Raw genomic sequence first — 27500 nt, 5'->3', positions numbered from 1 at the left:
CTATACATGTGCTCCATCATGCAGAACTCAATATGTAGTGCCACAGTGCAATTCATACAGAGTCCAATTCATGGTGCTTCCTGCTTCAGCGTACTGATATATGAGGCAGCATAAGGGCCACTTGATTTCCCCTGGCTTCACCTGACTGGGATCGATAGAGTTGCATTGAAAAACAACTGAATAAAGAATGTAACCACTGATCCAGCTAAAGTTCACCAGGCAGCAGGCGCTGATTCATTGCTGAACAAATTGCAGCAAGAGCGTAAGTGTGGAGAGCATGTTGTGTGCGGAGCAGCAGCTGTCCTGGGAAGGCTTGGCAGCTGTCTGTGGAAATCATCTGTGATCCATGAATGTGGCGTTCTCCTAAATGAAGTCTCTGTCCCAACAGTCTGTTCATAGTGTCAATTTGATGTAATGTGCACCAGCATCAGTGAGGTAATAATAGAGCTCACCAGTGAGCGCACAGGCACACAGGCCTCGAAAAAAGAGTGTGGATTTGAGAAAAATAAAATAAAGCCTTGAAACTACTTGATTTTTTAAATCACAATGTAAAAAATTCATCAGTATGACCCAGCTCTCTCCATCCTTAGGTCAACTATCCACTGCCTGAGGAAATGTGTTGGAGATCTCTGTCAAAGATGACAGATTTCACCAGGATTTCGAGCACTATTAAATTAGAAATAACCGCTGTGTGGTTGTATGCCTCTTCCAACAAGTCAAGTTGCAGTCTATATCCATGTCTGTCCAGACTCATACAAGCATAAATACCCTGAAGCCCATGGCACAGAGGTGTGGCCATTCAGATTTATGGCACTTTAGGCGATGTTTGAGGGTACCTCAACAACACGGCTAATTGTTTTCAACATGAAAATGGTGCTACCCCTACCCTACCCTCCCTCCCCCCACATACGGCCTAGCCACTCCCCTACCCGCTTCCCTCACCACATCCCCTTCCCCACCCCTCGAACCCTGACTCTCTATGACCTTCCTATCCATAGCTATGGCCCATTTTCCTGAGTCCCATCCCATCCCCTTACTGTCCACGCCCCCTCCCACCACCCACATCCCTCTTAGCCACTCCCCCAGCCCACCCCTCGAATCCAGACTACAACCTTACTATCCCTAGGTACCGCCCATTTTCCACAGCCCCACCCCCTTCCTTGTCATGTCTTACCCCAACACATGCCCATTGTGATTCATTAAATTTCACAAAACAAGTCATTGAAAAGTCTTTGATGTCCCGGTTAGTGTGGGAACCCTGATAACAAAATGCCATTACACAGCTAAAGTGAAAGTTGCCCCCTGTGTGGCCCACGATGGAATTGCAAAAGAAAAGAAAAAAAGAAAAAATTAACAGTGCACCTGAACGCAACATGCAAGATAACCCGCTGAATAAGTGTCCAAATGTTCATGTCATTCTGGTCAATACTCCACTTCTGTTATAGCATTTCAGTCTGGAATATGGAATATCTTTCAATAATCTATAATTTAGCTGCTAAATTGTCAAATACCGCCGTCTGCTTGCTACCCAGGCACTTATGTATGTACTAACTTAACCTAACTAACTATCCGGTGTGCACAACATTGTCGGACTAAACTCCGGCTGACACCCCAAAAACCTACAGTCCGCTACAGAAAAATGTATATTGTTTGTTTATTAACTGGCCCCTGGCCTTCTATCATTTCACAAAAGTGGCCCCTGGGCAAAGCAACTTGAGTATCCCTGGTCTACAGTGCCTTGTGTTGTTGACACAGCAAGATAAGCACAGTGTTGATCCGACAGTGAGTTAGATAACCTTGGTAATTGGCTGATAGCCCATCCTTAGATAATCCATTTGGCTAGAAATCTCTTGTTATTAAGTGAGAGCCTGAAATAGTATCTCACAGTGAGGGGCTGCCAACGGAAGACACTCCGCCAAGAAAGATGCCGCAATTTAGCTCTCTGTCCTACTTTCCACATTGCAATTTCTTGGGAGCAGCAGTCAAGGAGCATTTTGGATGACTTCAGTGCTTCCTGAATGAGAGTTAAAAATAGGTCGGGCGAGTGGGGCTAGCCAGAAGTGTGTGGCTGCGGGTCGTTGGCCCCCCAGCTCCCCTAATTACCACGGCCACCGTAACCCATCTCCACTGCTCACAGGCCGGCGCTCGGCCGCGGGGAGACACATTTGCTGACTTATCAGTCCACAGAGGAGGCTGATTGAGCCAGAAAATGATCTCATGGAGAGAGCCTGGCTTGCTGTTGCGTGAAGTTGCGTGTGTGTGTGTGTGTATGTGTGTGTGTGTGTGTGTGTGTGTGTGCGTGTGTGTGCGTGTGTGTGCGTGTGCGTGTGTGTGTGTGCTCTCGTGTCAGTTCGCATTTGTATATCAAAACCTTTATTTCAACTTGCAGCCGTTTTACTCGTATTTTCATGTCTGTCTCTTTTCTTTTCCGACCGCCCAGCATTTCTTTCTACTTAGTGCAGAATTGAACCTGTGTATCATGTAGATAAAACAATAGGAACATTCAACATAATGGTTAATATAACAAAACATCAAAGTTAAAACAGAGATCAACAAAGATGTCCACTCTAATCCTTTTGCCCATTGTAATGCATTATCTATTGTGTATTTAATAATGTAGGCAAGGCAAGTTTATTTGTGTAGCACATTTCATACACAGAGACAATTCAAAGTGCTTTCTATAAAATGGATAAAAAGAAAACAGCAGAGAAGGTAAAATATAAGATACCAAAGTTCACAGTACTAAATTATTAACATATTTTTACTTTGTGAGTGAATTCATATGCATAATTAGATCTTAAATTATGCACTATTGTGAATGAATTCTGCAAGTGTGTTTTTACTGGTTTATATTAAATCATCTCTTTTTGCTAAATCTACTTTGAACCAATCACAGAATACTTGCTCTTGGTTATCTTATGTAATACTGTACATTCTATTGCAATCCAAAGCGCTAGACTAGTCAGGCTTTCTGCTGTGGTCTGTTCCAGTGTATTGTGAAGCGGACCACAGCTGGGGCTGATCTCACCTGGATGTCCCACTCGCTTCCCAGTGACCCGCAACTCATGCCTCCACCCACATCAGCTGCCTGGGATTCAGAGCAGAACTGTCACCTCGCCCTCGCAAACCCCGAGGGTGCCATCACACCCACAGTTCATTCTCTGTGCTCTGAATTTGTATTTGTTCATTCAGCTTCACGCTGCACAAAGTGAACCAGGGCTTGTAAACACATGACTCACAAGCAGCTCAGTTATTGGACAGATTTGGTGACCTGTCATCCTGCCAGGTTCGAGGTTTTGCTGATCTGATTCCAGCTGGGTCATTCTACGAGACGAGTGCCATCTGCCTCTGCAAATTGATGAAGTGCACAAAAAATGTGCCAAAGTGTGTTTCCAAACTTAACGATATTAATTCACTATACTATCCTTAAAGTGTAACATACTATTTTTAATAACTTTTCATCAGTACATGGCCATTTTCACCCCGTATTGACCAACATGACATTTACATCTAAAATATCACAAAATAAATGTTTTTTTTTAATCAAACTTTTATTATTTTCAGGAGTATATGTGTGTCCTCAACCCAACCACACCGTAATGCAAAGTAGATAGGGAAAATAGTATTTTACTAAAGTTTGTACACTATTAATGCAAAGAAAATGATATTTCAAATTTAATGCATACCATTTAACGTCAGGGACTTTACCACAGGCAGAACTGTGCGCATTTTAGGATGAAATGTATCTCCCCGTCACATACAGTACCACCCCATCACATACCACGTCACATTGGATAATATTAAGGATTTTATGCCTGAGGTGGGAAAATGTTTTTTGGCTGGTTAACATGTGCTTTCGTGTTGTGGGTATGAGTTTGCACGTGGAAATTTTGGAAATTTTAAAGTGGAAACGGCACTTGTCTCGTAGAATGAACCAGTTCGTGTAACTTGAGCTAAGCTAATTGACATTCTCTGGTGTTCATGTAATTGAGTGAATTTGAGTCCTTGTGAGTCCCAAGTGTAGCTAGCAAGTAAGTTGGTTAAACTCACTCCCCAGTATAAAGGCCCGTTAACCAGCTCTGCCATGGAAGCTAGCTCTCTTGGGGTTGTGGTTAGCATGTGCGCTTCATAGGCAGGAGATCGGTGGATCGAATCCCGCCTCCACCCCTGGGCAAGGCCTTCACGATTGTTGCTGCCAGTACTGTCAACACAACGCAGGCTGTGCCCAGGGGGTGTGGAGTGAGTTTAGGGGGTGAGGGTAACTGAATGAATGTGAGTCTCGAGTGGTAGAAAGTAAGTTGGTTAAACTCACTCCCCAGTAATAAAGGCCCGTTAACAACTCTACCAAAGGAGTTTGCACTCTTGTGGTTGTGGTTAGCGTGTGTGCTTTGTAAGCGGTGGATCGAATCCCGCCTCCAACCCTGGGCAAGCCCTTTAGGTTGCTGCCAGTACTGTTAACGCAACGCAGACTACAATCAGTATAGACCACATAAAGAAACAGCTGAATATAAGCATCAGCCCAGACTGCTGCTTAGTCGTAGTTCATTTTCTTATGCTGGGCTTTGCAAGCAGGAGGAGCTGCTGGGTATCAGATCTCATTATACCCATAATAACCCTTACATTTTGGGGTGCATTTTCTGTATTTGTTTTGTATTATGTTCTCACTCCTAACAAACTGCAGCACAGTTAATTTGGAAGAAGACAGCGACTCGCATTTTCAGGTGTCTCAGTGCCATTACATCTCTCATCTGCTCAAACCAACCAAACGTGCTTGATGTGTGACTGAGTTTCATTATTCTCTCTCTCTGGTAGCAGAAAATGATAAATTCACAGATAGAATCGACGAGCATCATATTAACTGGCATGCCCTTGTAAACCATTTTAATATTTATTTTCTCCTCTTTTTCAATCTCTCTCTCTTTCTCTCTCTCTCTCTGTCCCATGTATTTTCCAGTCCACTCCTCAAAGAAGAACCGACAGACGTGCGTGAGGAAGAGCCTCATCTGCGCCTTCGCCATGGCCTTCATCATCAGCGTCATGCTCATCGCGGCCAATCAGATGCTGAGGAACGGCATGGAATAAGCCACGCCCACTGTGAGCGGGGAACAAGCCAACCTGCATGTGCATGCCAGTGGGTGAGGTCAAATCCCCGTTTGTACGAAAAAAAAGGAACTAGGGAAAAAACCCTCAGAAAATAAGAATGCCCTTTTTTCCCCTTTTTGAATGATTCTTGGTTCTTTTTTGAGTGAGTGACACTCCCTACCCCGACGTCCGTCCGAAAAACCGAGAAGCCAGCACGAGGGGTCGCGCGAGACTCCTCCCCCTTTACTCTGACAGGGACACTCAAGGGCTGACTTTACGCATAATACTCTGTCATCTGTTTCCCTGATGCAATAAAAAACGTTCAGTTCAGGAGTTCAGAACTGCTCACTTTTCCAGAAGGCGAGGTGTGTGTGTGCGTGTGTGTGTGTGTGTGTGTGTGTGTGTGTGTGTGTGCGCGTGCGTGCGTGTGTGTGCGTGCGTGTGCGCGCGAGCGCGTGCGTGTGTGTGTGTGTGTGTGTGTGTGTGTGTGTAGCTCGATCGCCCACGGGAAGTCTGATGAGCTACGATTGGGGCTGCAGTCTGGGCCCCCGGAGAGGGAGAGGGGAAGGGAAGAAGAGAATAATTGCACTCTTATCACAGTTCCTGGAGGAAGATGGCAGATCTTGCCACCACTCAAGCAGAGGGATCTGTCCGTCGGTGCTGCGATATGAGCTCGCTAACGTCCTATTCTCAAGCCGCCGCTAACATTGGCTCATTGTCCTAATAAAGCTGAGCAGTCATACTGTCGTACGTGCCGGGTGATAGGTATAGTATAGGCGTACGTTTTGGACATGTAACGCTCATTGTTGAAACCCCGAACACCACTCGAGTCTGAGCTAGCCGCTCAGTTATGGCTGTGTTGAAATGCGCCATGTGGCCCGAGATAATGTGCCATGTGGAAGAGGCTGTGAAAGTCTTAAGATGTGGGGGGTTGGCTTTCACATTTTTCTCTTAGTCATGGAGGGTGACGGGTGCACACACTGTTCGCAGCACCGAGGAGAGCTCCCTCTGTCTCGTTAAAGAAGAAATCCACCCTCGGATTTCATCAGTCTGTGATGTTTCACTGCATCGCACAAAGTTATTTTGTGATGAAGTGCCGCAATTTACTTTTCGGTTGTACCCACTCTCCCCTTGCCCTGCTTTGTCTACTTTTAGCCAGTTAGATATTTCCTACGTTTCCCAGAATGCCATTCGGCGACCGCCAGAGAACGAGCCTGAACTTGTTCTGCTCAGCTGTGGGTTACATGTTTGAGTGGAGAGAATAGTATCTATAAACAAGGAAACGTGAGAGCTCACTCAGAATGCAACACGTCTTGTGGTTGCATTGCATTCTGGTCTCTCTCTTACTCCTGTGGGTGGAGAAATTGGTCTCTCTGCTCTTCTACGATGGATTTCTCCATGTATGATTATTGAAAGTCTCTTGGTGCAAAATGGCGACTCTGACACGAAACCTGACGTTTACCGCTGAGGTTTCAGATTGCTGAAATATTTTTTGCTGTCAAAATTCCATTGGCCAGTTAACTCATTGAGTGCCAATGGCAACTATCGTCGTCAATTCAAATAGTAACGTAGAGTGCCAATGACGACTAAAGTCATCAATTGCGTTTTTTGACGGTGGGACGTGGATCAAAGCCTGATGCATCTCCTGTAGAAATATGGGGGATGTTGAAGGTATATAAGCTATTTTACGGACCCATTAGGTGGCGACAGTGCTCTCCAGATTAGAGAAAGGTGAGGAAAAAACAGAGAAGAAGTCATGGGGAAACGGAAACCGCATCGGTATGCATCGATATGCATGAAGCATGACGTTAGCTGTGCCTGCAGCAACCAATCTGCTCCCACAATTGAGCCCCTCCGTCTCCGCTGCGATAGCCCCTCCACATGATTAGTTGCCAGAAAAGGTTACATTATTCTCAGCTGGAAGCGCTGGGAGCCGGCGACAAAAACGGCGGAACGCTGTGAAAAAGCTGGGTGTAGCGGACTTTTCAGTGCAGAGCAAACGCAGCAGAGAGCCACCAGAGACACTCCCACGGAGGAGGAGTGTGCAGTTGAGGGGGGGTGGGGCACGCAGGGCACCATACAACACCGACCCAGACAGCAGGCTCGATGGACAGACAGATTGGCAAACACAAGCTAGAATATCTGATGCCCACCAGCAGTAAATCAAGACCAGCAAGAAAGTGTAGGGTCTGTGCATGCAGGGGCCAGCGCTGCTGGTTGCAGCTAAAAAATATTATTTTGCCATCAAAATTCCTTTGTTTTCGCTCTTTTATTGAAGGAAATTATTTTTGAGGTGTCACTACATCAGAAAATATTAGCTTCAGAGTCAGTGATGTGCTTGAAATGCTTCATTTCACAAAAGGCTCATTATCTCAGCTTCTAGTTTGAAACGTCTGTTTTTGCTGAAACCAACCTATCTTCTCCGGCTGATAACTAAAGAACGGAAAATGATATCAATAAACTTTTTTTTGCTGATGATACAAGATAGTCTCATCGTTCTTTGGGCGTGTTCGGTGTTTACATAGTAATATCACACAATATTCTGTGGGCCTCGAGAAATCACTGAAAACGCTCTGAAAGGGCTGGCACTGGGAGCATCCGTTTTCCAAAAGTGGCTGGCACTCAATGAGTTAAAAACACACAAAATTACATAGAAATGCAAGGAAAATCGCCTCCCACTTGTTTTACCATGTTAAAGTGTTTTAGGGTGGATTTCTCCTTTTAAAATGCCCTGGGTGGATTGAGTTAAAAACTGAAACGTACGTCTGCCAGTTTCAGCTGAGCTCAGTTCTGAACTTCTTTGTTGACTCATCATTTTAACATGTAAACCACCACCCGCAGAAACACCCATAACTATCTACTGCATGCGATCAAGTCAAAGTGTCGTCTGTTAATAACGTAACCCGCGTCTTAAGTGTCTACAAGTATACGTCGAAGATGTACTGTGTGTGTGTGTGTGTGTGTGTGTGTGTGTGTGTGTGTGTGTGTGTGTGTGTGTGTGTGTGTGTGTGTGTGTGTGTGTGTGTGCGTGTGTGTGTGTGTGTGTGTGCATGTGTGTGTGTGACTGTCGGTTCACTCTGCTCAGACGGGTTCAGAGGTGCAGGTAGGGAGCACAGCAAGTCAATGAGACGCTGGCGGGACAACCCCCCACCCCCGGGTGCGGGACAGGCCCCCCCGGGTGTGGGACAGGCCCCCCTGGGTGCAGGACAGGTCCCCCCAGGTGCAGGACAGGCGTGCTCTCCACCCCTCTGGCCAAAGCCATAGAACTCAGCAGAGACACTTTATCTGTTCCCACACAGAAACACAAGATCAAACGGGCATTTTTTTTTTAGGAATATTTCTTATCATGTAGGTGTGTTTGTTTGTTGTTTTTGTTTGCACTGTACTTTACCATCCATTCTAATGAAATGAGATGGGGAAGTTGTGCGAGAGTGCCATCTAGTGGAGGATTGAGAATTGTGGGATTTATCTTCATGTTCAAACTGTTGTACCATCATCTTTGTTTCTCTCTCTACAGTAAGCACTATGGGAATGTGATGTCAAGCAGGATTATCATGGCATTATATTCACAATGTCCGGTCGATGTTGAACTACAGTGTTAAAAAATATATAATGAGGATTTTTACGTCATCTGTATAGGTTGAATTTGATCTACCGACAATACTGGTAGAGCAGCACTTGTATGTGAACACATATATTTAAACAAACATATTTATAGGAATAGATTTCTTGCCTGTGGCAGAAAAAGTCCTTTTGACCTGTAAAAGGTTTCATTCATAGATGGTTTAATAACATTGCATTTGGAGACTGAATAAAGAGCATATTCTGCAAAACTGTCTTCAAAACTGTGTAGGTCACACTGTTCTTGTGTGTGTGTTTTGTTTTTGTTATTTATACGCCAAACTAGCATTACTGGTGGGAAATTCCCACGTAATTTACATCTATATTCACTGTTGTTATATACTGATTAACTGGAAAAGCAGAGCATAATTGATTTGTTCTTTGAGAAGAACATTTATTATCTCATTTTGATGTGTTTTAAGTTGATGGGATTTGGGTTAGAGTTGCCATGCTTACAGCTCTGCTGTAATAAAACTGTCCTTGCAGAATGGATGCATGTATTAATCACTGAAGTAGTGTTTTAATAAGGAGGGCGATGCGAACACACTGTCTCTTCTGTAGCACGCTGGTTGGATCCCACATGTTTTTGTTGTATCACTTTGTACATAGCTAATGTGACAGCATACCTAATAGACAAGCACATACACATACTTTGCATGTACAACATTTAAACATGTAGACTAGACTTCAAGATTTAAGTTTTTCTATTTATTAGAGGCATAATAATTACCAATCTGTATAATGAAATCTGTACAAAACTCAAAGGATAAGGCATTGATGCAATAAAACAGCTTTTTTTTTTTTATTGTGCCTTTCATTTTCTTTTAGGATAGACTTTGAACCTTAGACATTTTGTTTATGGGACATGTGAGCACTATGCTCATATACTTGGTAGCATTTTAAAATATATTTCCGTCTATAAGCTTGTGCTGTTGGTGTCAAAGTGGAAATGAAATGCAAGATGCAGTTGATCTATTTTACTGCAATATTTTACACCCTAAAACTTGATGGAGCCATAGTAATGAAAAAAAACTGGTTACTCTTTCACGGGCATGGTCAGTGTGCCTAAACTACTGTATCATGCTCAGATAGTCTTGTGTAACCCAGCAAATCACAAGGTAGCAGGGGACAGCCCGTTCGAAACGCATCTCAGAGCCAGGCTTTTGCAAGCGCCTTTGGTGACCTCCGTAACACTCCACAGAGCCTCCAGCGTTTTGTGGAATGCAGCACGTGCCGACCGTTAAAAAGCACTTTCAGTTCAGGCAAAGGTCAAGCATGCCCTCGGGCTCGTCATCCAAGACGAGTTGGGAAATACGGTAGTACCGGCCACGGCATGGTAGGAACACCCTGGTTTTGGGTTAGGGGCTTGGGCTTGAAGACCCCTGGGGCTCCTCTGGAGACCCTAACCACCCCCACCCAATGCCTAAACGTAAAGACCACCTACCCAATGCCTGAACCTAATCCCCACCCCAGCCCGGGTGGCACTACGGTCCCCTGGGTGATACTACTGTACTTCCCAACTCATTGTGGACATCGAGCCCAGTGATGCTCTGCGGAGCGCGTTCCATAAAACGGTATAGGCTCCCCGGACCATTAAGGAGATCACCAAAGGCTCTTGACAAAGCGTGGCTCTGAGTTCAGAGTTCGGAGTGAGAACATGTTGCAGCGGATTAAGAGATGATTTTGTGGGTTGCAATATAATTTATGGAATCTGAGAAAATTACGTTTTCAAGTTTTGCATCTTTGTAATACATGCCATTTTGTTGTGAAATGAGTATTTGTAGCCTCTATGTTTTACCGATAATCAGTAGCCTGAGAAGAGAAAATAAACCTGAAAATACTTTGTTGTGAAAACTCATTCTCCACATTCATTGATTCAAGGAGTCACAACAAGGCAACAAGGTTGGGACTGGCTGATTAGCGAATAAGTCTGGCAGACTGATGATTAGAGAAGCTGCCCAGTAAGCATAAGGTCACAACTTCCATCCACAAAATGTGTAAAGGTGTGTCCTTGAGCTAAACACTGACTTAACAGTATCTTCTCACTCGGTGTAAATCGCTCTGGATAAAAGTCATAACATGTCAACTCAGTGAGTCGTGTGACAAACTGGTCACCATGAGGGGGGCACGGTGGCGCAGTGGTAGCGCTGTCGCCAGAAGGTCCTGGGTTTGATTCCCGCCTGGGACGCTGTGGGTGCTGAAGGTGTGACCCCATCCCCATGTCCTGAATGCCTATGGCCCAGGGTCAAAAAGGGTCTTTCTGTGTGGAGTTTGCATGTTCGTCCCATGCTCCCCTGGGGTTTCCTCCAGATAGGAACTCCTAAGTCACTATGAAGAATCTGCATCGTTCTTATTATACATCCATGATCTGCATTATCTTCTTAAACCATATTAACACCACAAGAGGGCGGTATTTAGCACGGAGCTGGAGTGGAGGCATGCATAAAGACCCAAACACTACATCAATGTTGAAAACCAATCATTGCCTGAATTTCATGGTTCACTATCCAATGGATGTAAAAGTATTGCTTTCCTTGCCTAGCAGCAGCCACTGAGTCATTCTCGATGGGTTAATTGAATAGTGAAGTTGAAGATGAAATGGCCATTCAGTGTAAATATCACACAATGACTATTCAACTTTTTGAAATGCATTTATTTAAGTGTCACCTTTTTAATTTTTGAACCAAACTCTTCATGTCATATCATCCATAATACCCTGTTAGAAAGAGTCCAGCTTCAGAGAGTAATACTAAAATTGTCACCTCTTCAATATTGATGCTAGCTATGTCATTATAATTGATGCAGCAGCAGTAAGAACAAGAACATGCAAGCCTGAATTCACTGAAACAAATCAAATTTATGAAGGCATATCAATTTCCAGCATGGGCCTGTGTCCATGTTTACATTTTACACTCAATTGACATTCATCCAGAGGGGGTGAGCAGGCAGAGGGGCAGTGTGTTGCTCAAGGGCACCGTGACAGGAGACATGACCTTCCTGCCATATGGTGAGGATGATAATATGCTCATTTTTGATGAGGCTGCTTCTCTGTGTGCTGATTGCAGTGACAGTTTTCATTATCTGCTCATATGGTGGCACACGTGGGAAGGTTACTTTCAATATAGAAACCATTACTGATAATCTGATTTAAATGGCAACTCCACTCTGACTCTGAGCGATGTCATGGCGAGGTGAAATGAACAATTTATTCAGATTACTTGATTAAATGCTTGACAAGCATTACCCATTAAAACAGTGATTCTCAACCTTTTTTATATCAAGGACCCGGCCCACCTCCCACAGGCCCCCTTTTGATGAGATGTTTCCCCCCAGACCCAAATCCGAGAATATAGTGATTGTGTACAGAATTCCATGACTATCTACATTGTAGGTAGAGATAACTGAAACTATGATCAAAATAGTATTTTCTTCAACATTCTCTAATGTAATTGTGTTAACTTCTTGTGAATGAAATAATGGTGAAGATGAACAATTAATACATTTGCTGCGGACCGCCTAGAACCCCTTCAAGGATCCAACATTGAGAACCACTCATTTAAAACATTCAAGCAAGTCTATAAACGTGGTTTCTGTGTCTGTAGTCCCACCTTACAACCAGCAGTCACCTCTGTTTTTATTACGCCATGTAATCAGACTACTACAGTTTTAGTTACTTGGTGTCTTTATGAGCAACAGTCACATAAGTGACCTACTGTAAGACATTTCTCCCTCCAAGCAGGACGAGCCAGAGGGCGTCTGATTGCTTGTTTAACAGTCAGATTAGCATGCAGGCTCTGTGCCCTGCAGAGCCACACCAGCCTCTGCAGCATGCAGTCTGTGTGCCCTGCAGAGCCACACCAGCCTCTGCAGCATGCAGTCTGTGTGCCCTGCAGAGCCACACCAGCCTCTGTAACATGCAGTCTCTGTGCCCTGCAGAGCCACACCAGCCTCTGTAGCATGCAGTCTCTGTGCAGCATGCAGTCTCTGTGCTCTGCAGAGCCACACCAGCCTCTGTAGCATGCAGTCTGTGTGCCCTGCAGAGCCACACCAGCCTCTGCAGCATGCAGTCTGTGTGCCCTGCAGAGCCACACCAGCCTCTGCAGCATGCAGTCTGTGTGCCCTGCAGAGCCACACCAGCCTCTCGCTCTGCTAGAAACAGGCCCTTGTGCTCCCCGTGTTATGCCGAATTCTGCATCCCCGGCGAGAATTGCATCCCCACCATATTTTTGGCTGTTTCGACTTAAAAACATGGGATGCAAACCGCAGAGATTTGCATCCCCCTGTTTTTAAGGACCAAAGTTAGCCTCCATGATCCAGGACAGACCCCCAGGCCTGGAGGTCACCTCTACCTGGATTTTAAGCATCAAAGTCGGCCTTCATGATCCAGGGGAGACCCCCATCCTCCAGCTCACTTCTACTCCACTTTAAGTCAAAACAGCCCAAAATATGGTGAAATAATATTCATAAACTAATAGACATCAGATAATTTCTCATCATTCATGAACACCCACAAAAGTTATATCATTTTTAAACAGTGCGTTGCCGTAGAAATCATTACAATGTGCTCCCTGCAGAATTCGGCACACCACCAGCAACCTTTATTTACATTTGGGCTGATGCTCTTATCCACAGCAGCTTAGTGTGAAGAGGTGAGGCGAGCTTCAATGTCTGGTTCAAGGACACTCTGACGGGACGTTCTGCCTGGTTCAAGGACACTCTGACGGGACGTTCTGTCTGGTTCAAGGACACTCTGACGGGACGTTCTGTCTGGTTCAAGGACACTCTGATGGGACGTTCCATCTGGTTCAAGGACACTCTGACGGGACGTTCTGTCTGGTTTAAGGACAGCGCCCGCTGCCAGATTCAATCTATGACTTTCCATTCATGGGACAGTCTCTTTGTTGTTCAGCCACCCTGTCGCCATGGATTTTGTGTAACGTTTCCCTTTATGTGCCACGTTGACACTAAATATGTGATTAAACTCTTCATAAGCCAAGTTGCTCTTCGCAGGTCCACCAGATGCCATGCAGCTGGAAGCTGAGGGTGAAATCTCTTTTGAACTATAATCTTTCTGGAGTTGGTCTGAAGGGCTAATCAGCAGTTTCACAGCATGAAATTAAAATTATATCAAAACCGTGCAAATGGATGGGGTGGGGGGGGGGGGGGAGTAAGTGGCTCAGCATGGTAGCTTTTAGTTTGCAATGAGTCTCAAGGCTACTTCAAGTCCAGGAAAGAATAAATAAATAAATTAGAAACTTTCCATTCTAGGAACTCTATCCATTAAATGTGAATTGTGCAAAGTTATTAACAATAATAATAATTATAATGTAGCTTTGTTTGCATAAGAGGGGGAGATTTGCACTGCTGACACCATTAATATAGTTTTGGTAATATCATCAGTGACATCATCAATGATGTCACATGTAACAGTATGCCAGTATGATTAACGTTCTATTCAGGCGGATACGTTGGTCTCTAGTGGGCAATGTCAGACTAGATTATGGAAATGAAGTGTAACCAGTTATCAATTCAGTCTGACAGGCTATAGAATTGCAGGAAATGCAATGAACAATTCCTACATGTTCTGGAGGACGGACCTCCAGGCCTGCCAAATGTACAGTATGTCCCCACTACTGTCCAACTCAAACATATTGTACTGACTGAGAGCTCTGTGTGTGTGTGTGTGTGTGTGTGTGTGTGTGTGTGTGTGTGTGTGTGTGTGTAATGTGTGTGTGTGTGTGTGTGTGTGTGTGTGTGTGTGTGTGTGTGTGTGTGTGTGTGTGTGTGTGTGCGCGTGTGTGTGTGTGTGTGTCATAAAGAAATTGGGCTAAAGAGTTAAACAGCCACAACCCGTCCAGTCAGCATGGAGGCTGCGTCTTTCTGTCTGCTCCTCGATAAGAAAACAATGTAACTTCTATGGTTGAGAGAAGGGAAGCACTGCGTGGGGTCCTTGGTAAAATCATTGAAACAGGTGCTCTTTGGTGAAGGTGCAGAGAAGCATGAGATAAGAGTTCAAGTGGGATCCTAGCAGAAGTAAAAAAAGAAAAGAAAAAAGAAAATGGAGTGCAGGAGAACTTCAAATCCAAGGCAATCCAAGGCAACACTGTAAATGTTAAAACATATTAAAAAGCCTTTATTGTGGCATGGATAACAAAGTTTAAAAACAGGGACCTATGCATTTCAGCTCATGGGAGCCTTCATCAGGCTCCCATGAGGATCCCATGAGCTGAAGTAGGTCCCTGTTTTTAAACTTTGTTAGCCATGCCACAATCAACGCTTTTTAATAATTTTTTCCTGAAAGTGTTGCCTTGGATTTTTTCAAGTTCTCCTTCACTCCAGTCCTCCTCTTTTTTTTTTTTTACTTCTGCAAGGATCCCACTTGCACTCTTATCTCTGACTTCTATGATTATTACTAGTGCAGACAGTGCCCGTTGCCTTCCTCCCCTTCCCCCCATTCACACATCATGCCCTCCCAATCTTCACCTCCCCCCCCATCCTCCCCCTGCTTGCACTGCTCCCCTGGTCAAATTGCATGAAATTAAACACTGCACTTTCTTGGGGCCCCAGCAGCCCACCCGACAATTTCAAAGTTAATTGGACGAAAAGCCGTGTTCTGATTGGTCGAATTGCATGAAATTAGACACTGCACTTTCTCGGGTCCCAGCAGCGCAACACTGCTTTTTGTGTTGCCATTAGGTGGCGCTATGACTATGTGCATGTTCGAATTGCACGAAATTCGGCACTGTGCCCCGTCAGGTCCCCCCTAAGCCCACTCCCCGAGTTTGGAGTCAATCCGGTTCTTGATATAAAATCACAAACAATGCAAAACCAGGAAACCAGTTGTTTATTGGAAGACAATCTTGGGTGAAAATCCAACTGATAACACTGAATTAATTGAATAATATGACATCAGATACATCTCAGTATATTGACAATACTGGCCTCGGAGGGGTTCAGCGTTTACACCACCAAGACGTTTGTGCACTTTTCCGTTCCCATTGGACTCTCCTGCTCCCTTCATTCAGTCTGTCCAGAGAAAAATCCTTTAGGTTGCAGCCTGGTGGGTTTGTCCGTCTGCTGTAGTTTGGCACTCAGAATGAATCTAGCTCTACTGTACGTTATCAAAATCAAACTTTTTTCCCAATGTGCATACTAACAATCATGCTACTAGATGTACGCATTTGGTACTACAGAATGCTTTGGGTAAAAAACAAAAACAGTAAAAAAAACAGATGAATTCACAACATATAAAACCTTAAGTTAGCCCAGTAGCCCTCAACCAGGCGGAACACAAGGTGATTCTTGAGGGATTTTAACTGATTTGATTGATTTACAGTCCCTGAAATAAATGTCAGCAATATATAATTTATTAATATTTGTTATAAATACATTTTTCTTGTGACATAATAAATATTTGCAGCCTCTAGGATTATTCCAAAAATGAATCAAGTAAAATAGCCTGGAAAGAGACAATAAAAGTCATCATTTTGCATTGTTGTGGCATTGTTGCTTTGTTTTTGGGCGTCTTGAGCTTTAACAGGTTGAGAACCACCACTGATGTAGCCGATTATAAACTAACTACCAATCAAGCAATGTGTTGACCAGTGCAGGTCACTTCTGTTTTGTATTCCTCCATACATCTTAAAAAACATGATCACAACATGACACAGGATGGGATGCAGATCAATTTCGATGATGCAAATAAAATCTTGTTTTTTGCTTTTGTTTCTTTTCTCTTTTTTTTGGCTCTACCGACCACCTGATACAACACTGTTTTGTTTTGATCAAATCGCCCAATACGTAGGCTACACCAAAGAATTGTAGGAATGTCATCATGGCGGCAGCAGGTCAGCAGGTCAGAAGGTCAAGTTCAGATGGAGAGAGAAAACAGTCCTCATGCGGCACTTGGCATCATTTATAATGCCCAGGCTGCTGCAAAAAAGTTTCCAAAACACTCACCACACTGCAACACATCTCTCTCTCTCTCTCTCTCTCTCTCTCTCTCTCTCTCCTCATCTCTCCTTTGGCTTGAGAAGCCTCTCTGCCTCTTCCTCGTCAGATGTCAGTCTCGTCGACAGCAGGCTCTTGGCGGTTTGGCGGTGACAGCTCTGGAAATTGGCCTGTATACCTGCCAACATTAGGCTGTGAAAAAGAGGGAGATTTTCTGGGGTATCGGCAAATGCACCAAACCCCCCCCCCCCCCGCCCCACCCAAAAACAAAACAAAAACAAAACAAAAAAATAAATAAAAAAATAAAACAATAAAGAATAAAAATCTGATCCGTCAGGTCCATCAGTGATGTGATCCATTGTCCTGTTGATTTATGCTGCCTTGTTGAAAACATGCTTGTGCTACCATATCAGTAAAGGGGAGACGTGGGTATCCAAAGAACCCATTTTCATTCAGATATCTTGAGGTGAGAGGTCATGGGACCCCTTTGAAAATGGCCATGCCAGTTTTTTGCCTAACTTTGGAGCTTTATTTAGCCCCCTTGCCGACAAGCTAGCATGGCATGGTTGGTACCAATGGATGCGTTCGGTCTTCTAGTTTCATATGACACCTTCACACTGGCTTTACAAGTGAGACCGCTGCAGCCATTTGATTGAACGGGAGAAACTACCAATCGGGAGCACAGCAGGAGAAAGGGTTCAGAACAGGGAGAGCAGGTATGGGCCTGTGGTGTGGCTGACTACTGCCTCATGGTGTTCTTGATGTTCCACCTCTGGCCGGAGCAGGGCCGCAGCACCAGCAGGTGGCCGAAGTAAACGTTGGCTGGCACCACCTCCAGGCAGCGTCCCGTGGCTCGGTTTATCATCGAGTCATTCTGTGGGGGGGACATGAGGAAGAGGGAGAGAGGGGGGGAGGGGGAGAGGCATTCTGCTTTCAAACGGGTTTTACAGATTGCGGGTGGTACCGTAAACGACCCTGACATATGGTGTGAAGAGAGATGGGGAGGCTCGCCTGGTACAGCCAGATGTGTTCCTCATTTAACCTTGTGAGGTAATGGATTTTAAAGTGTTCTAGTTATTAAAAGCATGACTTTTTAATGTACCTCAAAAGCACATTACTTTAAAGGAACATGCCGACATTTTGGGAGATTCGCCTATTTGCCATATTCCCGATAGTAAGATGAAAAGATAGATGCGCCTTCTCTTCTCTGTGTATGCAGTAGAAACTATAAATTAGCCCTGTGCCCCTCCTGCTAGTTAGCTTAGCACAATGAGTGGTAGTCAATGGGATGGCTACCCTACCCCATTAAGTCACCAAATACATACAAACCCTTGAACGCATTGTCATCGCATCAACTTCAAATTACTCCTCCTCACCTTCAAAGCCCTCCACAGCCTAGCCCCCCTTATCTGACTGACCTCCTCCAACCCCATCGCCCCACCCAAAATCTCAGACCGAGCATTCTCTAGAGCAGCACCCCGACTTCGGAACTCCCTCCCCCAGCCTATCAGAGACTCACCCTCACTCTCCACTTTCAAATCCCAACTAAAAACCTACCTGTTCTCCCAAGCTTATAACCTCCCCTACCCTTAACCACCTCATCCACCCTTGCCACCCCCCTCTCCCCTCTCACCTTCCCTCTCTCCCATGTCCCTCCCTCACCCCCCTGTTGCCTGTTGCTCGTTTATTACTTTTGCTATTGTTATTTGTATCTGTTGCCTGTTTCTATTTTTCTTGTTTTCTGTTGACTCCTATTGTAAGCGTCTTTTTCTATTGCACACACAGAGAACTAGCACACACACAGAACACACCTAGCTGTCAAGACTGTTTATATCTGTTAATACTGTTTATATCTGTTAATATCTGAATCCTTTTATAATATTTTATCATCTCTAGATCCTTTATATCTTATTTGTTTATGTCTGATTCTGAAAAAAGAGGACATCGATCTTCTCGTCTTACTATCGAGAATATGGCAAATAGGTGAACCTCCAAAAATATTGGCGTGTTCCTTTAAATCAGATCCTGTGTCTTGGTAAATGAAAAGGTATGGATATAAAGGTACATGGAACACAATCTCAAGGTTGTCTTAGGAAGGAGAACTCGTGGTGTGTCCTGCTCACTGGAAGAGAGCAGCAGCTTCATCTCACCTGGTTGAAGTGCCAGGTCTTCTGCTTGCCGCTGAGCACCTTGTCACAGTTAAGGAGCTGAGGGAAGCTGCTGACCTGATCGTCCACCACGCAGCGGGTGTCCTCCCCCGTGCTGCCCAGGGGGCCCAGGAACAGCTGGCCCTCTTTGGTGTAGCGTCCTAACTGAGGGAAACAACACACACACACACACACACACACACACACACACACACACACACACACACACACACACACACACACACACACACACACACACACTCACACACACACACACACCACACACACACACCACACACACACACACACACACATACCAATCTGAAATGGCAAATACGTTATTGTATCTTGCTGTGCTCTTATGAAAAAAAATCACACCCACATTTTCAAGAGAAATGTTACTAGCCAAACTTTAATTTGTATGCTAACATGCTGTAATGAAACGTGCAGTGATTTTAAGTGATTTTAAACTACTGACCTACTAACCTACTAGACTGGCCTGCAGGGTTTGAATTAGGCTAAAAGTGTACTTACACTGTGTTGTTAGTCCCTGGGAAGGACATCTCACTACTATCCAAACACTGACTGAGTTGGTAAACATAATGATGTTGCTGTATTGTCATCACATTACATTATGTATTGACATCACATTACAAGATGTCATCAGCTCTCACTGCCACATGGGGCCACCAACTTCCCCAAATTGCATAGTGGAGCTTTAAAGTAAGAAAAAAAAAAAAAAAAAAGTCAATATTTAGTGGCTCAGCCACAGGAGCCATGACCAGCACTCCCCTCAAGCATCTGTTAGCTCCACCAGCTAGGAAAGAGATGATGGACCCGGGGGCTGAGGAGTTGACACCCACTGACTTTTGTGAGGGTTTCAGCAGAAAAAGTGCAACAATCTTTTTTTTTATCCTTCTGGCAGAACTCTGTCTTATCTGTCTTATGAGGGTTTCAGCCGAGCCAGCGTCAGAAACATGAACACACTAATGAGGTGTGTGTGTGTGTGTGTATGTGTCTGTGTGTGTGTGTGTGTGTGTGTGTGTGTGTGTGTGTGTGTGTGTGTGTGTGTGTGTGTGTCCGCCCCCCCTCTTCCCAATTGGTCATGAGTCATGACGAATTTCCCCTGTCTAAGCGATCCCGTCATTGCTCCACCCCCTCTGCCCATCTGGGGAGGCAAGCTGGTCTACCAGGAAGATGCGTAAGTCTTTGTTTAAGCTGTACTTCCTTGAATGCCACTCGAAGCAGGGCTCAGAAGTCCCGTCGTTCCCCTTCACCCCATGTTAAAATGCCCCACTTTGTAACAGTGATTAAGCATCTTTATAGCCTGGTCCAAAACACGGTTTTGGTCTATATAGATAATTTCACCTTTTCATAACAACTGTAGGGGGGTCATTTCTTATAAAACTCGCCCGTTTGGAGTAAGATAGACGATAGAAAAGGGGGTCACCTGTCCAGTGATGCGCAAGGATTCAACCCATTCCCTCCCACTCTGCTGACGAAAAATCACAATGGCGACGGCCACCACTTCAACTCAAAAGGGGAGCCCAGGTCAATGGGAGAGCTCTGTCCATATGTTTTAGGCCAGTGGTGTAGACTCTCTCATACCTCCTCCAAAACATGTGGTCAGCAACCACACCGTCACCGGCAGGATGTAGCACGTGCGGCTGCACACGTTATTTCCTCCAGTTCCCCTCCCCCCGAACCGGTCAGAGGAGGCACTAGTGCAGTGACCAGGACACATACCCTTGTCCTCCTTCCCACCCGCACATGGCCAATTGTGTCTGTATGGACGCCCGACCAAGCCGGAGGTAACACGGGGTGCCACCCTGGGATCCTTGTGTTGGTAGGCGAGGGAATCGACCGCTACACCACGCCTGTGTGTGTGTTCAGGAGGAGAATAAATCAAACAGACTACTGAAAGATGCGCTCTGTGTCCAGTTGTCCATGCTGTACCTGGGGACCCCACCCGTGGCAGGGGTGCAGGGTGGCTGTGTGGTTCTCCTTCACACCCTGGTCCATACACAGGTGGCTCGCTTTAGAGTTACGGATCTAAAGTAAAAAAGGCTTTGGTCAGTCACACTTCACATGACAGCAGGACCAAAATTAATTTAAAATATTCAGTGCTTGACATCATTTTTTTTACTGAGACACAATCACGTCAGGGCCGTTCCTTAAAGGCACTATTTGTAAGATTCAGCACTACTACAGTAGATGTCCACAAAAGACTATTATATATCTAGAGAGGCATGCGAGATATCGTGTTGAAAGCAGTGAAAGAAGCCACGCCCTATTTCTACAACACTCTGTGTTGTATGGTCTGTTTATATCGGCCTGCTGCTTCGTCGGGCAGAAGGCTCCCGTTTCTTTTCGCATATACTGGATCAAGCTGTGACTGACTGAGGAAATAAAGCGGCCATGACTGCGAAATTAAGGTTAGTCTCTGCTTGTATGCTGTTGCTGGTCTGTGTTTACAATGCGCGATGGCGGCTGTGTGGCTCCCTATGCATGTCTCGATGGCAGACGAGTGTCTGGGGTTGCATAGTGTAGATAGCAGACTATATCAGAGCAATGTGAGTGTTTAGGGTGGCATGGGAAGCCGTGGCTATGTGTTTTATAGATTGTTTGTGTTTACGTTTTGATGTTACAGCTCCTGCCGGCGGGAGCTGGTCCTATACACTCGAACGTCAGTTTGACGAGGGGTCACAGGGGAGTCCCCAGCAAAATGAGTAAATTGTGATTTCACTAGGATTTCAATTACTAGAAGCCCAGAAGATTAGCCCAAGGAGAGAATGTAGTGCATATGGTAATATAGATTTCACTCTCTCCTGTTATCTCCCTGTTACGACTGGGATCGTTTAGTTATTTTCATTGAGTAGTTTTCTGTTATGAATCTGGTTTATTTCCTGGACAACACTTTTTCTTCACAGTACTTCCACAATGGGGATCCTTCTCTTGTCATGTAGACTCTTTGGTAACATGCTCTCATTCATAGACTCAACTCTGGTCTGGATTGGTCTGCTGGGAGACAATTGGTTGAACGTGACTGTTGCTGATTGTAGCTGATTGGAGTCAAGCCACTGCTGTCTACAAATGCAGAAGTCAGACAACATGGAGACAGAGTGGAGGTGACAGGGGCTCCACTCTCATCCATGTTTGCTCATCCAGCAACCCCTATGTTTAGTTTTCTTTGTTATATGTACGGGTTAAGTTAAGGTAACTGTAATGTATGTTGTGTTTATGTTTATGTGATTTGTAACTGTTCACTGTTAACAAAAAGAAAGAAAGAAAACTTTGTATTTATGCTCTGAAATGACAAAGTAAAACATTTTCATACCTTTGATCTTGGTTTCCGTCTGAATTTCATGCTATTGCCCTAAACCCTAGACTTGGGGCGTAACACTCCCCATCTATTATATTATACTCGCGCTGTTCAGAATCAGAATCTGATCCTACTCGACGCGTCAGCTGCGTCGAGTCACATTTTCGAGGAGCCGCATGCAGGCTGCGCTGGCAGACTCGCCGACCGCGGCGCACCCATCGGCACATTCGGTGAGGGGTTTGACACGGAGGTATATTTCAAGGCCTTTAGTGTTAGTGTGGCAGAACTGCTTTATAGTTGTTTAAAGAATTACGCTTTTACAAAGTAACACAGCACATATCTTCATCCATTATACTACGAACACACACACACACACACACACACACACACACACAGAGCTCTCACTTTATCACTGCCTGTATCAGTAACTCAAATTAATTTGAATTCTCTGACGTTATCTTTGTATTTTGTTGTTTTTGTGGGGACTGCCCCCTAGTCCGATACCTCACGAGTCCGATACCTCACGAGTCCGACACCTCATGGTTTTGGGTTAGGGTCTGGGGGAGGTTAGGTTTAGGCGTGGGGGTGGGAGAGGTTAGGTTTTGGGTTAGGGTCTGGGGGAGGTTAGGTTTAGGCGTGGGGGTGGGAGAGGTTAGGTTTTGGGTTAGGGTCTGGGGGAAGTTAGCCTCTTTTTTCGGACTCGTGAGGTGTCGGACTCGTGAGGTATCGGACTCGTGCCATGGCACCGTTTTTGTACCATTTTCCTTCACTTTTGAGTTTTCATATAATTTCTAACATTGTCATGTTGATGGTTTTTGTCTTTTTGTTTTGGAGCCCTCTGGGTTTCTTTGTCACATCCACACAGATTGTATTTCTTCTTTTCTCTCTGTTTTCAGTGGTTTCATCAATTTGTGCAAATAAGCTAAATCTAAACTTACAAGCATCTCTTTCCAATCTCCCACTCCTTCATGTCAGTGTGACTGCTCACTCACCTCGCCATAGAAGAGTGTGTTGTTGTACCTCCTCATCTCTGGGTAGACGTTGTCCAGGTACCACTCAAAGCTCTTGCACTGCAGATTCTTCCGCAGCGCCGCCCGCTGAGAGATATCACCGTAATCAATCCCGTGGTTCTGCAAGAGCAGGAGAAGACCGAATCCTTACTGATACAGGCCACATTTTACATTACAATGACCTCATTCCAGCTGAGAAGTAACCTACAGTTAAAGTAATAATCCACAACTTTTTCACAGAGAGACAGTTACAGTAGTGTTACACAGATATGGACTTGAATATCGACAGTTTTGTAACTGTGAATCAATCAATCAATCAATCAATCAATCATTCAATCAATCATTCAATCAATCAATCAATCAATCAATCAATCAATTTATTTATTTGTAAAGGGACAATGTACATCAAACCACATTCAGTAATGTAAATGTACCCGAGTTATAGCCAGAAGGCAAATTTTCATCGGGAGTCCCTTTGCCTGGTGTTGATCGGCATCCTATGCAGCTTACGGAATAATTATGTAATTTATGTAGTTTCATTTTTAAAGTGTTACACGAATACACGTGCTAAAACAAGACCATTGCCAAGAAGACCATCAGCTTCTACAGCCTCTGCATTTTATATTGTGTGCTATTTAAAATGCAGTCGGATTTTATGACAAATCTGCTGTATTGCTTTATGGCACAAAACAGAATGCTTTATGGCACAAAACGGGAAGAGGGCACAAACGGAAACTAAAGCTTTCAGAGTTTCTGGCAACGGCAGTTTGTGCAAGGAGGGAAAGGCTGATGGAAAAATCACTTACAACATGTTTATGTTATGTTTAATGTAGCAACATCTCCTTAGCAACACGTTTTGTGGAAGATGTGGTCTTAATTTGCTAGCACTATCAATACAACTGGTGTGACACAGAAGCAACATGGTCTCATTTGTTTACGATAATTATACCAAGGTATCACAATTAATTAGACGATATACAGATTGATCTATCTATCTATCTATCTATCTATCTATCTATCTATCTATATCTATATATCTATCTATCTATCTATCTATCTATCTATCTATCTATCTATCTATATAAAAGGGAGCATGTGGGCAATGTTTCTCTGTTTCAATTTCTGTCCCACTGATGATGTCATGAGTGATGTCCTAAAGTCCCGGAAGTGATGTCATCAGTGATGTCGAGCAATGTTGAGCAATTGTGCATTGTGACATCATTGATGATGTCATAGGCATTGTGACATCATCAGTGATGTCATAAGAGCATTTGTGATGTCATCAGTGATGCGAAATTGTGACATTATCAGTGATGTCAGGGCACACTTAAGGGGCACACACACGGCCCTAACATTTTGTGAGCAACACACGCGCGCGCGCGCGCACACGTGCTAATTGAGCAGGCGGAGCCATGCAGCAGCCGAGCGTATGCGAGCTACAGGGCCAGCTCGGCGAGCTGCAGGGCGGGCGAGCCTAGGAATCGAGCACGTGAGATGCCTAGTATACAGATAGATACAGAAAGATGTGTTTAAAAATGCTACACGTGAGGACACAGTGGCGTGCCATGCTCTCTCACCTCCATAGGAATGTTCCAGGCCAGGTAGACGTTGGACTTGTACTGGTCCATCCACACCTCTGCCACACGCAGGGCGTTGCGGCGCGTGTGGAATGCAATGTTGCTGTGGTACGGCTTCTTCATCCGCGCGATGTGAGCCACTCTGGAGCACGGAAGCACCTCCATGCTGCCTCCACACAGCCACACCTGCAGGGGCATAGTGTCAGAGAGCAGTTTACAATAACTGGTCAATAAATAAATACAAATAGTTTCTAAAAAGATTTGTACTAAATAAACACATTCTATTTTACCTACTACTACTACTACTACTACTACCAATAATAATAATTGTATGTACAACCGCGCTGAATCTTTCAGTGTAAAGAGCACCCCTAGGGCTAGTCTCGGCTCCCAGACGTTTGGTGAGCTGCGCCACCAAACGTCTGGGAATTTCACTGTCAGAAACTGTCTGTCAGAGCCCGGCGAGAACGGCCGGCAGCAGACACGCCTACATTTATTATTAGAATTTTATTTGGTAGCGGCAATGCCATTTATCATAGTTCCAATATAGAGCAAGACACTGATGTGCTGCAAACAGAGTTTATACCTGTTGTTTATTTTACAATAATTTTTCCTACCCGGAAGTGGTCCGCTTGCTACTGTGAGTCATCAGCAGGCTCTGTAACGTTAGCCTCGGGAGTTGGGCTTATCGCTGGGGAAAAGACCTCTAGCCGCCGGGGCCGGATGAAACACGTCCTATTAACAGGTTATGTTTGTTTCTAAGTGATTAATATGTTTCTCCGCAAACGCGGCGATGTTTTGCGAGACACTGGTTCTTTACTTTACTTTACTTTATTTCATTTGGCAGACGCTTTTATCCAAAGCGACTTACATCACATTTCAAAACAATTCATTCAAAGAAATACAAACAATGAAAACATAACTAAAACCATATATAATCAATAAGGGTTAACCGATTCCGGAGGGACCCAGGTGTAGTCCGAAAAGGTAAGTTTTTAGTCTCCTGCGAAAAATCGGCAGTGTCTCGGCCAACATGACGAAGGGGGGAAGTTCATTCCACCATTGCGGAGCCATGGAGGAGAACAGTCTTGAACGAGACAAGCGTTCACCAGGGCCACGTAGCGATGGAGGGGCGAGGCGAGCCGTGCAGGTGGAGGAGCGGAGGGAACGGTGGGATGATTGGAAGCTGACCAGGGATTGTAAGTAGAGCGGGGCTGACCGGTGAACTGCACGGTAGGTCAGTACCAGGGTTTTGAATTTGATACGGGCCAAGATGGGGAGCCAGTGAAGGTCACGGAAAAGGGGAGTGACATGGGAAAATTTAGGTAAGTTGAACACCAGACGGGCAGCAGAATTCAGAATGAGTTGGAGGGGTTGAATGGCCGAGGCAGGTAGCCCCGCCAATAGGACATTACAGTAGTCAAGGCGGGACAGGACGAGTGCCTGGATCAAGAGCTGAGCTGCCTCCCTAGTGAGGAACGGACGGATCTTTCTAATATTATATAGTAAAAACCTACAGGAGCGGGCGGTTGCTGAGATGAAGGCTGAATTTGATAGCTGGTTATCTAACGTTACACCAAGGTTCTTAACAGTATTTGACGGTAGAATAATGATGTTGTTGATAGTGATGGAGAGGTCAGAGAGTGGACAATCTTTCCCAGGGAGGAAGAGGAGCTCGGTTTTGTTGAGGTTAAGTTTGAGATGATGGGCAGTCATCCAGGAGACAATGTCATTAAGGCAGGCGGCGAGACGTGACTGGATTAGGGTGTCGGAAGGGGGAAAAGAGAGGAAAAGTTGAGTGTCATCTGCATAGCTGTGGTAGGAGAAACCGTGGGAAGTGATTATGTGACCAAGGGACCTAACATATAGAAGGAACAGGAAGGGGCCGAGGACAGATCCCTGGGGGACACCCGTGTTCAGAGTGCAAATTTTAGAGAGGGACCCACGCCAGAGAACCTGATAAGTGCGATTGGAGAGATAGGAGGTGAACCATGAGAGTGCAGAACCAGAAATACCGAGATCAGTGAGAGTGGAGAGAAGGATGTGATGATTAACCGTGTCAAAAGCAGCAGAAAGATCAAGAAGGACAAGGACAGAGGAGAGGGAGGAGGCTTTGGCTGTATGGAGGGCATGGGTGACTGAGAGGAGGGCTGTTTCCGTGGAGTGAGCGGGCTTAAATCCAGATTGTAAGGGGTCCAGGAGGTTGTTTTGAGTGAGGTGAAGAGAGAGTTGTTGACATACTGCACGTTCTAGGGTTTTTGAGATGAAGGGGAGGAGAGAGACAGGGCGGTAATTATGGAGGGCGGTGTGGTCAAGGGAAGGTTTTTTAAGGAGGGGCTTGACTCTGGCTGTTTTCAGAGCGGCCGGGACAGTACCAGAGGACAGGGAGGAGTTGATGAAAGAAGTGAGGAAGGGGGATAAATCAGAGGAAATTGTTTGGAGAAGAGGGGAGGGGATGGGATCCAGGGGGCAGGTGGTGGCAGGATAGGACATAAGAAGTTTGAGGACATCATCGGGGGAGAGGGGAGAGAAGGAGGACAGGGTGGTGGCAGGGGGTAGAGAGTTATAGTTGCAGATGGGAGAGTTGTTGTTAGTGGCTGGGGGGGGAAGGAGGAGGTGATGTCATCGATTTTTTTGGAAAAGAAAGTCATAAAGTCGTCAGCGGAGAGGGAGGAGGGGGGAGGAGGGGAGGGAGGGTTGAGTAGAGAGGAGAAAGTGGAGAATAATTTTCTGGGATTGGAGGCAGAGGACTGGATTTGGGAGATGAAGAAGGAAGATTTTGCAGAGGTGA

General features: G+C 45.1%; 2 protein-coding genes across 3 annotated transcripts in view; one reads left to right on the top strand and one right to left on the bottom strand.

Moving 5' to 3' along the window:
• caln1 (calneuron 1) overlaps nt 1–5082 on the top strand; it is a gene marked incomplete at both ends in the record, with an annotated part of 84772 nt that extends 79690 nt beyond the window's left edge. For both annotated transcript variants that reach the window (XM_083637486.1, XM_083637485.1), the window contains one exon: nt 4955–5082. In XM_083637486.1, the coding sequence (XP_083493612.1) occupies nt 4955–5082 (128 nt within the window). The remainder of the gene's footprint in view (nt 1–4954) is intronic.
• A 12310-nt stretch (nt 5083–17392) lies between these two features.
• The window catches only part of galnt17 (polypeptide N-acetylgalactosaminyltransferase 17), a gene marked incomplete at its 3' end in the record, with an annotated part of 30274 nt that continues 20166 nt past the window's right edge, over nt 17393–27500 (bottom strand). The window contains exons 7-11 of the mRNA XM_083637342.1: nt 24710–24895; nt 23115–23252; nt 20757–20852; nt 18804–18965; nt 17393–17527 (exon numbers count right to left, since the gene is read on the bottom strand). Coding sequence (XP_083493468.1) covers nt 17393–17527; nt 18804–18965; nt 20757–20852; nt 23115–23252; nt 24710–24895 — 717 coding nt within the window. The remainder of the gene's footprint in view (nt 17528–18803; nt 18966–20756; nt 20853–23114; nt 23253–24709; nt 24896–27500) is intronic.

Source organism: Poromitra crassiceps (genome assembly GCF_964638095.1).
Source record: "Poromitra crassiceps genome assembly, chromosome: 5".
NCBI classification, from domain to species: domain Eukaryota; kingdom Metazoa; phylum Chordata; class Actinopteri; order Beryciformes; family Melamphaidae; genus Poromitra; species Poromitra crassiceps.
This window is presented reverse-complemented; position numbering and strand designations above follow the sequence as displayed.